Source organism: Helianthus annuus, chromosome 13 (assembly GCF_002127325.2).
Source record: "Helianthus annuus cultivar XRQ/B chromosome 13, HanXRQr2.0-SUNRISE, whole genome shotgun sequence".
Lineage (NCBI taxonomy): Eukaryota > Viridiplantae > Streptophyta > Magnoliopsida > Asterales > Asteraceae > Helianthus > Helianthus annuus.
The window spans coordinates 119083810-119101203 of NC_035445.2; the positions used below are offsets into that span (position 1 = coordinate 119083810).

Genomic DNA, 17394 nt, shown 5'->3' on the forward strand with positions numbered 1-17394 from the left:
ATCCGAAGAAAAATGACCTACGAAGAAGGAAGTTCAAGTAATGCAGTTCACAACCAAGGTAGCTTTTCACCTCAAAATAACAAAGGTAACTCCTTTATCTTTTTTTTATAGGTGCTTTAGAAAAAATATAAGTGTTTTTATAGCTGTTTTAGAATAACCTCAAAATAACAAAGGTAACTCCTTTATCTTTTTTTTTATAGGTGCTTTAGAAAAAATATAAGTGTTTTTATAGGTGTTTTAGAATACTATTAGGCAGCGTTTGTTTCACTCAATTGAATAGAACCTTGATGGAATTGAAATGTTATTTCCAGTTCTTATCTTGTCGGTTTCAACAAAAAAAAAAAAAAGAAGAAGAATTGGAACTGTACAAAAACAAAAGGAAGAGAATTTGCATTCCAGTTCCATCTAGATTTCATTCCATTTGATTATGTGAAATAAACACATCTAAATTCCAAATCAAATTTAAATTTATACGCAAATTCCAATTCCAATTTCATTCATTCCACGAAACGTACACTACCTTAATGTTTACAGGAAAGTTTTAAAAGTGTTTTGGTCTATATGCAAATCAGCTCGTTAAGGAAAAGAAACAAAATCAACAACTTGACTTGTTGAGGAAGCGAACTCAACATTGATATATATATTTTTTTTCTTTCTTACTAGCTTTTTTAACATATAATTTGATTTTTCTATATAACTTGTAACATTCACCTTTTTAAGAAAAACCTTTGCTTAGCTTTTTATTATTGATATTACGATATAAATATTACTAGGTTAGAACCCCGTGTAATACACGGGTTGAATAAATGCAATTTTATATATCAAATAATAAAAAATATATTTTTAAAACCTCGTTTATTGCACGAGGTGAAATAAATGTAATTTTATATACCAAATAATAAAAAAATATATCTTTAAAAATCACATTTATTACATGAATTGAATAAATGTAATTTTATATATTAAATAATAAAAAGTTATATCTTTAAGAACCTTGTGTATTGTACGGGTTGAGTAAATTTAATTTTATATATTAAATAATGAAAAAAGTTACATTTAAGAACCTCATGTATTGTATGGATTGAACACATATAATTTTATATACCAATCAATAAAAAATTATATCTTATTATATCTTTATAAACCATATATATTATAAAACCTTTGGACTAAATAAACAAAATGGCCCAAACTATAGGGACTAAAATGACATTTATCTCTTTACATTATATTAATTTATATTTAGTTTACATCTTTTGTTAATGTCAAGATAAATAATTTTGAAATCTAATAAATATTTCAAAAGATTATATTATCTCCTATACGAATTGTATAAATTTAATTTTATAATTATATTTTAACTAATATTAATTATCTATAATTAAATGGGAGATAGAGATGAGAAAACTAAAAAATAGATGACTCCAATGAATGACATGTGTCCCAAAGTTGATTTCTTTTATTATATAGTATAGATTATAATCCCAATTAAGAATGATCGCTGTAATATTAGCCGTACAAAAAAAATATTATTATAAACCTAATTAAAGAACTTCGTTTATAATAAATTTATATCCTAAAAACATTAAAATATTATAATTAATTAGAGAAAGATCAAATTAAATGTTAATGAACTAAGTTAAGATCTTGTGTATTACATGGGTTAAATAAATCTAATTTCATATACTTGGTAATAGAAAGGCCATGTCTTTAAAAACCTGTGTACGACACATGCTAAATAAAATATTACGTAATCTCATAATATGTACAATCGTCAAGATATGTTTAAAAAAATAAACTTTGATGTGACAGTTGTATATTCTGTTAAATTAGTTTTAACAAACATGCATAATTTGAACTTAGTGATATTTTTAGACTTAAATAGGAACTTTTAATTAGAAAAAAAAAGTTTATTTTGGAAATTCATAATTAACTAGAATTGTGCCTGCGCACGTTGCGCCGTAGACATCACGAATGCAAAGTGTTTATAACGTAAACGGACTATTTGTGGTTCTTATATATTGTTACTTTCGAATACATAACACTTTGGTCAAAATGCCATAAGACATACATCAATAAAGTTGTTTGTTTTCTTTTATAAAGACTATTACAGTTATAAGCATAATGCTTTTACATAAATAAGAAATCCAACTGATTTTTGTGTCCTATAAAAGCCCGAGTATCATGGTATTGTGGCAGCGTCTTCTTTCCACCACTGGTTCCAATCGGTTGCAGGCATATAACGAAAGGGGGTTAATTGCCCATTACGCGGTGCAGGTGACCTATGAAATTAACAACAATTATCCATTAACACATTACAAAAGACATGTAGAAAATAAAACCATAATTAATATGCTTACGATAATGTAATCAACTCTGGCACACGCATTGTAGCGTGACGAGTGAATCTTAAATACGCACCAGAATGGGTAGACAATAAGGAAATAACGAATCAACGAAGTAAACGCAGTTTTGCACAAGGTGTAATAACCTATTGCACAAACAACAAAAATGTATAAGTTACACACACAATATAACTACAAAGAAATTAAAAAGCTTATCAACCATTGTTGGTCATAGTCAATCATAGGCTCAAATTAAATAAGGTGTGGTTGCTTATTAAAAGTCATCTCAAATGCTTAAAGTAAAAAGCCTAATCAAGAATACCACAAAAAAACATATATAAGATTACTATCAAACATATCATACATGTTCATAGGAGCAATTCACTAAGGCTTCTTAAAATACTTGGGAATGAATCTATCCACGATGTTGGCGTCAGACTTAGCATCCAACATTCCGTACAAATACAATAATCAAATGTTAAACCAACAAAGCAAAGGTTAAAAGAGTTATCCCACCATGAGCCCCGACAAACCTAGGTAGTACAAACCCAAGAGCAAAATGAACAACATAGTAAAGAAAAAAAAAACAAAACCAACAAACGCAATGATACAACAAACAATGAACGCAAATGTTACTAATTAACATTATATAAATAGAGTTACAACTTAGGTTATCGGCTACACCTAGTGGCCACATTAAACCCTCTTTCGTTACCATGCCTGGATAAAAAAACATCATCTTAGCCATAAGGAATTAAACATAAGTTGTAAATATGCAATCATAAAAACAATAAAAAAGTAAGAAAGCCATTTACCTCATCAAAACCCAAAAGCCAATATCGAAGCCAACATAACAAATAACAAAAAAGTTTTACATAAGGTTTCCCTTACCATCAGAGACCAAATAAGCAAACTAACCAAAGTAGTACTTACAAACATCTACCAATGACAATCATCATGTTTTTCGAAATCAAATTTGTATACAAACTACATATGATTAAATAAAATACAAAATCCCACAAATGAAAAGCAAAATATGAGCTAAAAAACAAAACAACACGAACAAAGCCTCGGAATCGTAGCATAATATGAACAAAGACTCATAATCGTGGCAACAAGATTTGCTTTTGCCCAAATCTACCATGGTTGCAATTGTAGTTGCAAAAGGTGTTGAGAAAATCTCCAAACAACACAATTTCCATCTACATTGCCTAGCTAAGATTTAGATCGGACCTACAAACTTCCATAATACTACTAATACAATGGATCATCATCATCATGGCCTCGTCATTAAGAAAACAAATACAACAATCAAAGTATTTTTAAGATAAATATGTAATAAATATATTAGCAAAAATATGAAACTATAACATCTTAGCAAAGCATTACATACCCGAAAAACACCATGGTTCTTTCAAACGCCCCATTTCAAAGATTTATATGCATTGCTAGTTTTACCTCAACCTTTGTGTGTCTCAGCATAACGTCATAGACACATACACACATTCTAAATAGTTGGTACGACAACTGAGTCATCCTCACCCACCAAATAACCAATAACCCCCAAAGTTTCAGCAACCGGCATCTCAACAAAGCATCACAAACCCAACGAAAGATGGTAAACAGTCTCAGCTGAAGAGCCACCCTTACCAACCAAATACCCTTCAATACACAACCATATGATCAGAGTGTCGCGCCCCGATCAAAGATAATATTTATAATACCCAAATTACCCTTAACAATGTGTTAGGGATATTAAGAGGTAGAACCACAAAGAGTTTGTGGTTTGTGATGGACGTGATTGATTTTTAAAGGTTGTCACAGTTATGAAGCTTGCTAAATTGATTTAATTGTTTGTTTATTTGAAAGAGATGTTGGATTGAACCGACAAGTTTGTTACTAATTACTTAACTATGAAAACTTGATTAAATGAGACTTTCAGAAAACTGATTGATGGATTAAAACAATAACTTGGAACAAGGTTCCCACCCGGTTCGAAAATCGTAGGACCTAGGGTTGCTACACGTTTTTAATCTAGTTCAATTGAATTAGTTCATTAACAATTTTAGAATCACGAGGCTTAGGTGCCAATTGCTATCAACGTACAAGATGGATCGCAATGCACTTCGTTACATCGGACAAGTAAATCCTATCGAAAGATAAGGCATAATTGCACATATTCATTCCATAAGGTCAAATTTCATAACTCACTCATAATTTATAGATTCAATACAAATGCAAGACAATTATCTAACGATTCAAATGCAATTCAAATTGTCACAAAACCAAATATTAAACGAATAGCAAACCCTAGAAATCCTTACAAAAGTCTAAGCTGGGTGAAACCCGAGAAGATTAGCCGTTCAGGGTGAATGGAACACGATCGCCGGATGATGGGAGCTTGATCAAGAACATCTTGAAGCCTTGAGGATGAGTATGATGAAGGTTAGCGTTGTGGTGGATGGTTATGGGGAATAGATTGGTGGGATGATGGGAATGATGGTGATTAGGGTTAGGAATGTGAAGATGGATGATGAATTCGGATGATCGTAATCGATTGGGATGGATTGGGGATGGATGTGAGACTGTTCTTGGCTCGAAAGTGTTGTCCAAAACTCCCAAAATGCATAACTCTTTTGAAAATTCCCAAAAACAATGATATAACCCGTCCCCAACCATTCAAAATCAAAATTCGGCGTTTCGTATCAGCTGCGGGCGTCGCCGACGGCCTGCTTTAGTCAGATACTTCCAACGACTTAATAGGCTGCCTACAACAAAATCCACCCGACGGGACCTTTTTGGAGGGCGTCGCCGACTAGCAAGTAGGGCGTCGCCGACTACCTCTCTAAAACTGTTTTCTGATTTTGTTGTTTCGGATGTCCGGTTGATCCGTTTTCCGCCCCGTTGCTCCGTAAAGCTCCCGAATAGCTCCTTAAACTTCGTTAGACCTGAAAAAAATCAATTCTAATTAAAGTAGGCCATTCGAAACCAAAAGTCATGTAAAAACATCAACTTAAATACAAGTTACACATCGGTTTTCGACCACTCATGGCCATCCAACGACAATCGCAAAAACATAGCATCATATACCCATACGCAAAGGCAAATAGTATCAGACAACTAAATAGTCATCCTCATAGACTGAATACACATTACCACAAAAACATCCAACAACAACCGTCTCAGAAGAGCGCCATAGACCCAACCGAAAATTATAGATAGTCTTCCATAACTAAACAATCATCATCAACAATAAACCAACTTTCAATGCGCATAATCAAGCAACTTATAAAGATATGCAAGTATGTGATCGCATGATCAAACACAAACAATCTAAGAAAACAACAGCATAGCCAAGATCGGAAACGAATAGTCAATAGCAATCGATCAACCAAAAACATCAAACCTAAAAGCATACACGGTCATGTAGTCGTTCCATTAACATCAGCGAGACAAAAACCCAGCAAACAAAACCGTTCAAAGACGAATCATTAAGTCATAAACCCATCAAACAAAATGGTAAAAAGACGAAAACCCAAAAACCAACACCATGAAACAACATACGGCAAAAAAACCGACCGAAAATACTAAGTGACAGTCGTCAGAAAATCTAAATCACTAAGACATAAACCCACAAAAGAAAATCATAAATAGTGGAATACCCAAAACCAACACGATCAAATAACAGAAAACAATAAATAAATAAAATACTATTTTAGCGAAAATCAGCGGTAGTTCGCTGGTGAAAACGCAAGAAAAGCATCTGTGGTGTAAAGAGAGAAAGCATAAAAGGGTAATAGGGGGTGATGGCCTTAAAAACGACCTAAAAAGTACAAAATTAAAAGCCTAAGGAACAAACCAACCGAAACAAGTAAGACTAACAAAGCAAAAAGTACAAACAATAATGCACAAAAATCTTGTAAATTAACACTATATAAATTTTTTATTAAACTTATTTGGTTAATGATATAATAAGTAATAACAATTAAAGAAAAAGTGTCTATAATCTTCTTCTATATAATAAAATAAAATCATGGGGCACATGTGTCAACACATATAAATGTGTTAACGACACGTGTCTCACATTATTTTATTTTAATATATAGATAGAAGAAGATAAAGATATATATAGATACTAAAAAAATCAAGGTTGAGTTCCTAGCACAAAAAAGCGGATTTTTTTAGTTCACTTCCTCAACATGGAGGGTTAACTATTGTCATAATTTCTCTATACAACATATATATAGAAAAAAAAGTCCCCTCTTTTAAAGGGAGGCTATTAACGTTTTAGAACAACAAAAGGAACTAAACAGAAGTTAACAATCATATGCTATTCTAAAAATACCCCTTAAGAATTTAAAATTCTAAGTGACTGCCTCGATCCATCTTGACTATTGATTTCTTTTGATCAGTTTTAGATTTTTTTTTAAATCCTTTTACATGATTCTCTCGACGCTTAACTTATATGCGATACTCTATTACGTATTGATTAGCTAGATTTGTATCATTTTCAGAAACTTTGGAAGAGGAAGTCGAATCTGTGGAGCAATCCTACCAAATTATTTTTGATAGCATCGTAACATCGAATGAAAGCTACATATTTTCACCAATTTACGTGGTCCCTAGTAGGCTAAGAGAAGTCAGCGCTAACTCATTCACCCCCAGGGTGGTCTCTATTGGACCTCTACACAAAGGACAAACGAATCTGAAATCAATGGAAAACATGAAAAAGAGTTACTTCGTTAAACTATTGCGTGAGGTAGGCTCACCGGAGCAAACTCTTCAAAACTGTATGCAAATGGTGATGGGTTCAATGGAAGGAATTAGGAGATTTTATTTCGGGATGGATTTAAACGTGTATACTAATGATGAGCTTGCTTTGATGATGGTTATAGATGGTTGTTTCATACTTAGATATATTAATAATCTTTCTATAAGTGGCAATTTATATTCGGACAACAAGTTACGCAGTAGGAATATTGCTTTGGACCTGGTGTTGCTAGAAAATCAGATCCCATTTTTTGTTCTTCAATACATCCATGACCTCATTGTCCAAAAAATGCAACCACAATCCAATCTAACAACCATGCTTAAGGTTATACTAGATCACATCAATCCTTTTGAAGATCCCTTAAAACTTGAAAATGTTGGCACAGATGCAACTCATAAACACATTCTTGGCCTTCTACACACATGTTACAAACCTATATTTCGTGAACTACCGATAATATCCACAGTTCCAATAGCCCACTCAGCCGTAGAACTAGATAGAGTTGGGGTGAAGATCAAGCCGAATAAAAGCTTGACTTGGCCAATGGAAATGAAGTTTAAAAAGAAATCTAAGTTTTGGCATAAACCTACTCTCAAAATGCCAGTAGTGCGTGTTGACAATTTCTTTGAAGTGGTGTTAAGGAACCTCATTGCATACGAGCAGTACTCTCCGGTTGAGAATTATGTTACATCATATGCCATGGCAATGCATATGCTAGTCCCTACTCCAGCAGATATTGCTAAGTTGGGAAAATCAGGTGTCATTATCAGCTACTTGGGTTCAAACGAAAAGGCTTCAAATTTGATAAGCAGCATATGTGAAAATGTCAACTTGCCAGATTTCTATTACATGGAACCATGGAAGAATATAGCTCAACACTGCAACAGTTACTGGCCCAGGAATTTAGGGGTGTTTAAGGGAACATATATCGATACTCCATGGAAGGTGATTGCTCTACTTGCTGCAATTGTAGTGTTTCTTATTACTGTAATTCAATTCTTTCGTTAAACTAATTACACCATTTGTTTGATTTGAAAATAATTACCACAAGATTTCTACCATTTGATATAGAGTTTCTTTTGTTGTTACACTTTTGCTTTGTTTTTTCTTTTGTTGTTATATTTTTTCCTTCTTTTTTTTTTTGTTTTTTTTTTCTTTTGGTAGGCAAGGACATATAACCAAATTAAAGGATTCATATGTGTATCTGTGGGAGTGTGAAAGACGTGTAAAAAGCATGTTGTTTTCTTAATAAGTAAATCATGAACTGACGCCAATTCTTGCGACTTATTAGTTGTCACCAATGTTGCAGAAGTCGCTAGCTGCTCCCTACTCTGTTGGCCCGAAATGGATCTTGATCTCTAGAACGTGATAAACAAACTTGTATAACTTGAATAATAATCGAAATACAATCTGAATGTGTGTATATGTACAACTGATTTCGAATGAGAGTTGATGTACAAATGAAATCTATTGACCCCTATTTATAGTTTTCAACGGGTGCGACTAATAGACGTGTCTCTTTGTGAATAGACGCGTCCCTTGAATGTGTGGATGAGATTTGACATGAACAGGTGCGTCTCTAAACGAATGGTTGTGTCCCTTCCTCCTTCTCCTTGTGGCCGAGAACAAAAGGGTGCCTCCCAAGGGGTTTCGCAACCCTTGGGGTGGTGGTTATGAAGTTCTGGTTTGTCATAACTACCCCCTGAACTTTGTAACCGCCATACTTTACACTAATTTCTAATAAACCCTTGTACTTAAGGATGTGTAGAGATTAAGGATTTCATTCACCCCCTAATCTTGAACATCCTTGAGTAGTAGATCTTGAACTCCGAGTAGCTTTATTATCTCGAGTCTCCTCGGTATCTAAAATTTCACATGGATCTTTTATTCTCGAACTTTGCTTCTCACGAACTTGCTTCTCACTAACCATGTTCTTCACGAACCTCTTTTCTTGTGTAGTTGTCTCAACACGAACTTCACCCGGTCTTGATTAACTTGCCCACTATCATATCACATGACTTGCATCCATCTCGCATAGATTTTGGATAATCTAACTCACTTAGATTTCTCTTGCGGTTGTATCACACAACGAGTTCTTCATTATTGATTGCTTCCCTCACGGATTCTTTGCTTTGATCCGATCCACTCACTGGACTGTTTTATCATACCTTTCACAGGTTATCTCCGCATCACACGGTTCTTCCCCTTGATCGTTTCACACGACCAAGTTTCACGTTTCTATTTCTCTTCAGCGTCTAAGCACATCAGAAGTGCCAGTTCATCATCATCTTCTTCTATTTCGACCAATAGTGTCTCATTTTCCTTGGTTTTCTTGGTTGGGCATTCATAGGCATAGTGCCCAAGTTTCTCACATCTATAGCAAGTGATTTTCGACTTATTTCTCATAGCCGATGTGTGACAACCCTCAAAATTTCATGTAATCCGTACAATTTATTAATGATAATTAAAGGGCTTGATGACTGTGCTGAATCATTTAACTGCTCTCTGATTACTATGTTATACTTACATGTGCGTGTTAACATACTAGTGGTATACATAAAATTTACTAAATGGTCCTGAATATTTTTCCTATGTGTTAGAAATTAAAAGTGTTACAGAAAATATATATAAAAGACACTCTACAGAATAATTAAACACTTTAACGGAACAGTATCCGACCGAACAACCGGACATTATCCGGGACACCAAATATTTGCCAAAAATATTATTTAATTATTCTTGGCTAGTCATGATCCCCGTTTGTCATAACACCCACTAAAAACCATATAACTAATATATTACCTCAAGTTACTTGCTATCTAACTTATACTTAGTTGAAACTTTGCAAATATACCCCCCCCCCTTAACCGATTTTTGGTCCCTCATGGACCCCACCATATATTTTCACCATGCTCTAAATATTTGTTTTGATTTTTTGCCATTTGTTTATTAGATTACTTACTTATGTAAGTAAACAAAATGTGTAAGAAATCTATAAGAAGCATGGTCTTGAGATATTCATCATTCCACCAAGATTCACACTCAACCCTCACACCATACACCATACTCCATAATCTTCTCATTGATTTTATTCCATTTTTATAATGGATGGTTACTTGTGGATCTAACCAAAATATTGAAAGAACAATTATAAGTATGAAGCTTGGGATTTGTCATCATCATTTTCAAGATTCACACTCAACCCTCATCACTCTTCTCTCTCCCTCTATTCGGTTTACCACAACCGAATCCACCACCATCATCTTTAAACATCTTCATCTCTTCCCTTATACAAGTTCCATTTAAGTTAGAAGGTGAATCAAGAAGGTTACTACTTGTGGAGCTTCAAGAAGGGCTTTGTTCTAGTCTTTTTCACCATCACTTTCTCATCACTTCTTCACAAGATTTCATCCGTAGCTATAAGCTAGTAGTAAGTCCTTTGTTACACTCTTGTTAATTTTGTTTCATCTCGTTTTTATGATCAAAGGGTGTAGTATGTTTAAAATCACTAAAGTGTCAAGAACAAATAGATAAATATTAAAAGTTTACTTATGATTGATACATAAAGATGAAAACTTGTTGGTCTAAGGTTAGTTAATGCATATATGATGTTTGATCGTCAAACTTTTGAAAAACCCGTTGTTCGGACACTTGTTAATACGTTTAGTAACATTTAAACCACAAAACAGCAAGCTGAGTAATGATTTCCAGCCGATTTCATCAGGCTGTAAACAGGTCATAAACGCTACGAAAAACTGATATTTTGACTCTAAAATGTGATATTAGGAAATACGGTTCTAATGGCACCGGAATCATAATTTTTGGACTCCGTTTACTATTTTTAAAAGGTCATTTTGTAACAGCAGCTCAAGCTGCATTTTTGCTGCTGAAAATAGGTGTTATGTTTTTGGTCATAACTGGAAAAATATGATGAATCAGCTCATGGAATTCATATAGTAGATGACAACTGACGTATCTGTAATTACCCCACTGGAATTTCGTAAATCGGACACTCGATGAATTTTTAGTAAATTGTTCCGTGGATTGTGGTCAGAAATACATAAATCTGAGTTCAGTCCGGAATATGAATTTTTATAAAATATTGGTAGTGAACCGGACCCTGATATTTTTACACAATTAAATTTGGAAAGTTTAAGACATTCTGTAAAAATTTGGGAATTTTTGGAATAATTTAACTATTTTATTTAAATGTCCGAAAGAAGCCGGTTTTGAATATAAATGCTGAATTGAGATAAGTCGTGACTTGCGTGTCTAAATGTCGAGTATGCTATCCGTGAATGATCTAACATGTTATATATGTTATGTGCATTATCGTATGTTAGATTTTGAGTGGGGAATGGATGGTAAACTTAGATAGGCATAAACCGTTAAAACGATGCATGTTGTGTGACAGATACGTGTAGGAACTTTGTATTCTATTTGAAAGCCACTAAATGACTAACTGGTAAATTATATTAGGACGTGATTGACCGACCTTGACTGTTAGCTATATTTGAGAATCTAACCGAGCAAACCGAGGTGAGTTCACACACTTTCTAAGGCATGGGATTCCCGGTGGTTTGGGAATGGGTTAAAGAATTAAAATGGAATCTACATATCTTACTTAGGTAGCATATGTACGGCCATCCTCCTCGGGTAGGATGCCAGTATTAATCCTGCGTATTCTCTTTAGGAGAACTACATACGTTCGTCCTCCTTGTGTAGGACAACAACCTTAAACTTACTAGACAAAACTCTATCATAAGTCCCTCATTTTATATCGACTTAATCGCCGAGGCCAATGGCGAGCGGGTCATTAGTTAATAGCGCTATTAGGTTTAACAAACCTCATACCGTGCCAGTCGGACGGGCGTGTACTAATGGACTAGGGCAAACCATCAGTGATGATAGACACTGATGTAGGGCACAACTTACTTGCGTAGTAGTCGATATCATACGGTCTAGTAGTTCACATGGGGAAGCCCCCACTAATCATGAACAGGGTATGGGTAATAAAGAAGGAACTGGTTAAACTTTCTTTCAACTACGGGGTAACCCCCACGGCAATTACGCCAACGAAAGACAAACCACGTTTTCAGAAAATAACTTAAAACTAAACAACCAAACGTGAACTCACTCAACTTTGTTGTTGACTCGTTGTTACATGCCTTACAGGTCGCTAACTGCTTGGAGCTTGCACGAGGAAGGAGTCGTTGTGGTGTGCGGACGGTTATGTCCCGTGTTTAATATATAATCCTTATGAACTTATTAAACCTATCTGTCGGACTTTAAACTTATGAACTGCGAACTTATGTTTTTGTCACACCCCGACCACGTAAAACAACAAAACGTGGCGGAAACGTCGGGGAGTGTTGTAACAGAATCATTGTTTCACAACCATGGATTAAACAAATTTCGTTTTATTGAATTAAATGAGTTACAATGTCTTAACAATAAAGAAACATAACAAAAATTAACTAGTCTTGCATCTTTTAATGTCACTAAGGTCTCGTCCAATCCTATGTGAGCATGCATCAATATCATCATCAAATATCATCAACTATTGTACCTGAAACACATGTGAAAATACGTCAGCATAAAAATGCCGGCAAGTACATAGGTTTTATGAAAAATAGGATCCATGACTTAGGTTTAAGAAAATGTTTAACCAAAAACTTGTCATGAATCCAGTTTAAGTGTTTGCTTTTATAAAACGTTTGAAAATCGATGATAGATATGTATAGTTAAAAGAATGATGTAAGGTTAAATGAATAACCAAGTAAAAATGAGTTTGTATAAAACAAACTGTTTTGTAAAACAATGTCTTGTGAAAAATATGTTATTTGTGTAAAAATGTATAAATCCAAATAAATGATTTAAATAACGCTACGCCATGTAATATAATACAAGCACTTATATATAGGAAGTACCAGCGGCGTATCCACCATGCTTGTATCACATTACACACGTCTCGTTACTCAAATCACTTACCCACATAAACCACCAATGTAAATTGCCCATGTCTAAACCGTTGTCAAATGTCAATCAAGTATTGTGTAAACAAAATGTCATGTATGGCAAGTGAAATATGTAACAACCAAACCATAGGTAAGAATGCACAAACAATGTACTAAGTATGCGACAGATGGACATACATAGCATGATACCAAGTATAAGATGTCTTGTAAAACGATGTACTAAGTATGATGAATATACATAGCATGAAATGTTATGTAAAACGATGTACTAAGTATGCACACAATGGGCATACATAGCATGTGATGTAAAATGTACTAAGTATGATGAACATACATAGCATGAAATGTTATGTAAAACGATGTACTAAGTATGCACACAATGGGCATACATAGCAAAAACATAATGAAATCATGTACTAATAGTGTACTAATGAACATAGCAAGTATATGATATAAAAGCATGAGATCATGAAAGTAACAAGTAGGCACATGTGTTTCACCCCAAAATGTTTGAAAAACAGTAAAAGATGGGTCTATGTACTCACTTGAGGGTGCTTAGAAGTCTTAGGATAACCACCAAGCAAAGCTAGAAGATCACGGAATCAAACGGCACCTATATAGGTATCTACATTAATAAACGGACCTATCGGAGGATCGGGTAGTGTAACACCTCGAAATTTTGTGTCCAATAATGTATTGACACGTGTCTTGAGTTTACACGTGGCATTTAATAAATTAATGAAAGGACTAAAGTTGACAAACCTTGAAAGTATGTAAATTCGAGGGTTATAAATGTCAAACAAGGGTAAGTATACTGTATTGTAACCCTAAACGATGCTCGTACCTTCAAACGAATAAATCATGGATCGTATGGAAGCGAAACGCGGAAGAAAGTGAGAGATTACAAGCTGCAGGGGTTAACTGTGTCAACATGTTTAATTATACCTCTGAGTGACCCTTTGACATACCCGAGGCTTTGTAACAGTAAAATACGCTCACTAGAATGTACTATATAAATTCCGCGAAGTTTCGTTTTAAAACGAGAAAGTTATGATCAAATTCGTACGAGAAGGGTTAAAAGCGTCAACAATGAAAGTTAAGGCATTCCGAATAATTAACAAACTAACCGGGGACTTAACAATGCGGGTAAATAACATGAGGCCCTCAGTTGTAAATAATCGAGGGCCAAATCGCAAAGTTACCCCTTCAAACCCGAAAGGTCAGGTTAATAATTACCAAAGATTTCGTTATTAATTACAAAAATTTAGGCAATGATTATAAAAGATTCAAAATCGAGAAAAATTAGACCTAACGCGGGCCACGTTAAGGTCTTGGGTAAGTTAATGCGGGCCGCGAGCCTTCTGCAATTACGCGTCCTGATATGAGAACTCAGGCGACCCGCGGACAAGTTGCATGATTCTTTCATGCGGGCCGCGTGAACCACCCAGATGCAGAAACTTTGGACAGACTTGTTGTTTGAAGTTGTGAACGATCAAAAGTGCAATAAGTGAAGCATGGGTGCCCCCTACTTTCCTCCTAGCATCAAGAGCCACCTGCTGAACATCCATACTCACTTGTAGCCTGAGTTCTAATGATCAAGAGGCCATTCTTTCACTATAAATAGGCCTACATTGTGCATAAGTTCACCACACCTCAAAACACATCTTCTGATCATTCCTGAAGCTCCCAAGTGTTCTTCTATAATCCTAAGTCGTGCACTAAGTCTCTGTAAGTATGCCAAACCTTCTATGGCTTTGTTTTTGCTTAGTTTAGCCTAAAAGTCAATCCGTCGTAACTAACGATTGACTTTGCGATAAATCATGAATGGTCCAGTAAATTGTTGAATCAAAAGTAGTTATGTGTTGGTATTTATGTGGGTAATAAACCCCTAAAAGGGTTCCCCCTGATCACCACTCTAACTAGTTCAAATGTCGAGTCAAACGCATACTTAAAAAGTCAACAGAAAGCCATTTTTGCGATTCTTGCATAATCTGTAATATAGACGATATGAAACCTGTTTGAACACTCATAAAACATGATATTAAGTATATAAACTTGTCTAAGCCTGTTTGATTCGGCCATTTGCTATATTGACCCGGTTTGGAGCCGAATGTCGCAAAAGTTTGACTTTTGTTTTGACTTCAGTTCTGACCCGTTTTAGTGCAATGTAGATATGCTTTAGGACTCTCTTAGGACCAGGTCACGTGATGGCATCACCCTCTGTGACCGGTTCGTTGTTTGTCCGAGTCTTTTACGCCTTTCCCTTAATTGCTTAAAAGTTGACCGTAACGCCCATTTCAAAATAAAACGAGTATTTCGGACACGTGAAGGGACCATAACCTTGCTTACTAAATTCTAAGCATGTCCCTGAAGTTTCACGCCAATCCGAGGTCTAGAATAGGAGTTATGCTAAATAGCGCAATTAAAGGAAACTTTTGTAATAAACGGCGCGATTAGCATAACGCCTACCTAAACCAAGATTTCGACACCAAACCTTTTACTCACTGTTTTAAAATAATATTTTGGGATTTTTAAAGATTTTTAATAAATTTTAACCTGCTCATAACCTGCGGTTATGGCTACGGTTCGGTAAATACCGAATATGCCCTTTTCGGCCAAAACTTGAGCTCTACAAGGTCTTTTGACCCGATTCCAGTTGCTACCGATTTTAAATAATAAATAAAGTATTTTGGACTTTATAAACTGAACGGGAAGCTCAGATTTCCTGTAGAACTCTAAAACCCCTTTTAAAAGTCTTTAAAATGACCGGAAAACCCCTACGGGGCGTATAATGAACTTAAACTCGTTACGGGCATCACGGAAGGTATCCTACTGATACCACAACCTCTTTAAGGCATATTGACTTAGGAAACAAGTGTAGGACTCTTACGGTTGCCCGTTGCGCCTATTGCGCGCACGGTTCGGCTTATGTAACTAGTTTACATAAATTAGCCGATACGTGTCAAACCATATTAGTTTGACCCCAAAATCCAGAGTGTGAATATTAGACCCATATAAAACAAGTCTTCGAACTTGTTGGGTCAGAATCACATTCCATTCTCGGTTTTCGCCTTTCACGCGATTAAGCCGTATCTATCCCTTGAAACTGACCGGTCTAGGCTACGGCTAATATAAAGACCCGCTAGGATTCTAATAGGTTATTTTAAAACCTTCGTTCCAGAATAGGAGCCCCAGTAAAAGATATCTATGATTTAATCAAATAAGGACAATACTTGCAAAGGTAAATACTTTTAACTTATTTTCCGTTATACGGGCTTGGGTTACGGTATATATAAAATACCGCTTGATCGAGCATCAAATCTTCCATCGTTAGGTGGTTAATTGAATAATTTGATCGGCTCGTTTAAACAGTCTTGTTACTTAAAAGCCTTTGGGGGGTTAATGACCATGTCCCGGATATCCTTGGCATCATTTTACGAAATGGTCACGACCTCGACATCCGGGTGTAGGCGTACACCCGACATTATGTCTATATTAATAAAAGACGTAACCGTTGGTTTACCCACCTCGGTTTTACGCAATGTGGTGTGTCTATTGATCTTTAACCCGGACTAGATCCGGGTCACTGAACGCAAAAGGAACATGTAATTCGTTCACAAGATTATAATATTAAATAATTCTCCTAAGTTATAAAAGAGTTTGTGCCTTGTGCATTCAAATCAATTTTTAATAAACATTTTACAAAAGTGTCGGTTGAATGTATTTACCAGTGTAAACTGACGTAGTTTCCCAAAAAGATTAAGTGCAGGTACTACACGTAATCGGCTGGCTATAGCTCCTTAGCATCCTAAAGAGTCTCGCAAGCTTTTGATGCCTTGTCTGTTGAACAATATTTTATTATTTTGATCCCCCTGTGGATACCATTCGACTATTTGTGATACATTCGATATTACAATCAAAGGTTGAATTATAATTATCTTTATGCTTCCGCTGTGCATTCATATATTGTGTGGTTTGACTATATTGTTGCCAACTACGTCACGGTAATCCCCCACCGGGCCCACCGGTGATACATGTGGAAATCGGGGTGTGACAGGTTGGTATCAGAGCCAACATTGAGTGAATTAAACACTATCCTAATGTGTTTAATCTCAGTGACACAATTGCACATACTTGAGTCTAGACAAGAACATAGGACAAATTCGAATTGTTATTCCAAGTTTGTCTTTTTCTTTTATTATTGTTATTTAAAGTTTTAAAAACAGGAAATATGGCACCTGTAATTTTCCGAGGAAGAGGAAGGGGAAGAAGAGGCAGAGGAGAGATCGTTACTCACCAC

At 35.2% G+C, this 17394-nt stretch overlaps 2 protein-coding genes across 2 annotated transcripts in view; one reads left to right on the forward strand and one right to left on the reverse strand.

Moving 5' to 3' along the window:
* LOC110899201 (UPF0481 protein At3g47200) lies at nucleotides 1–8204 on the forward strand. Its single transcript, XM_022146073.2, has 2 exons — nucleotides 1–85; nucleotides 6860–8204. The coding sequence occupies exons 1-2, from the start codon at nucleotides 13–15 to the stop codon at nucleotides 8122–8124; spliced, it is 1338 nt and encodes a 445-aa protein (XP_022001765.1). The 5' UTR covers nucleotides 1–12; the 3' UTR covers nucleotides 8125–8204.
* Nucleotides 8205–10314: 2110 nt separating this feature from the next.
* Nucleotides 10315–17394, reverse strand: part of LOC118485841 — a 33688-nt gene continuing 26608 nt past the window's right edge. The window contains exon 3 of the mRNA XM_035982331.1: nucleotides 10315–10402. Within this exon, the coding sequence (XP_035838224.1) occupies nucleotides 10315–10402 (88 nt within the window). The remainder of the gene's footprint in view (nucleotides 10403–17394) is intronic.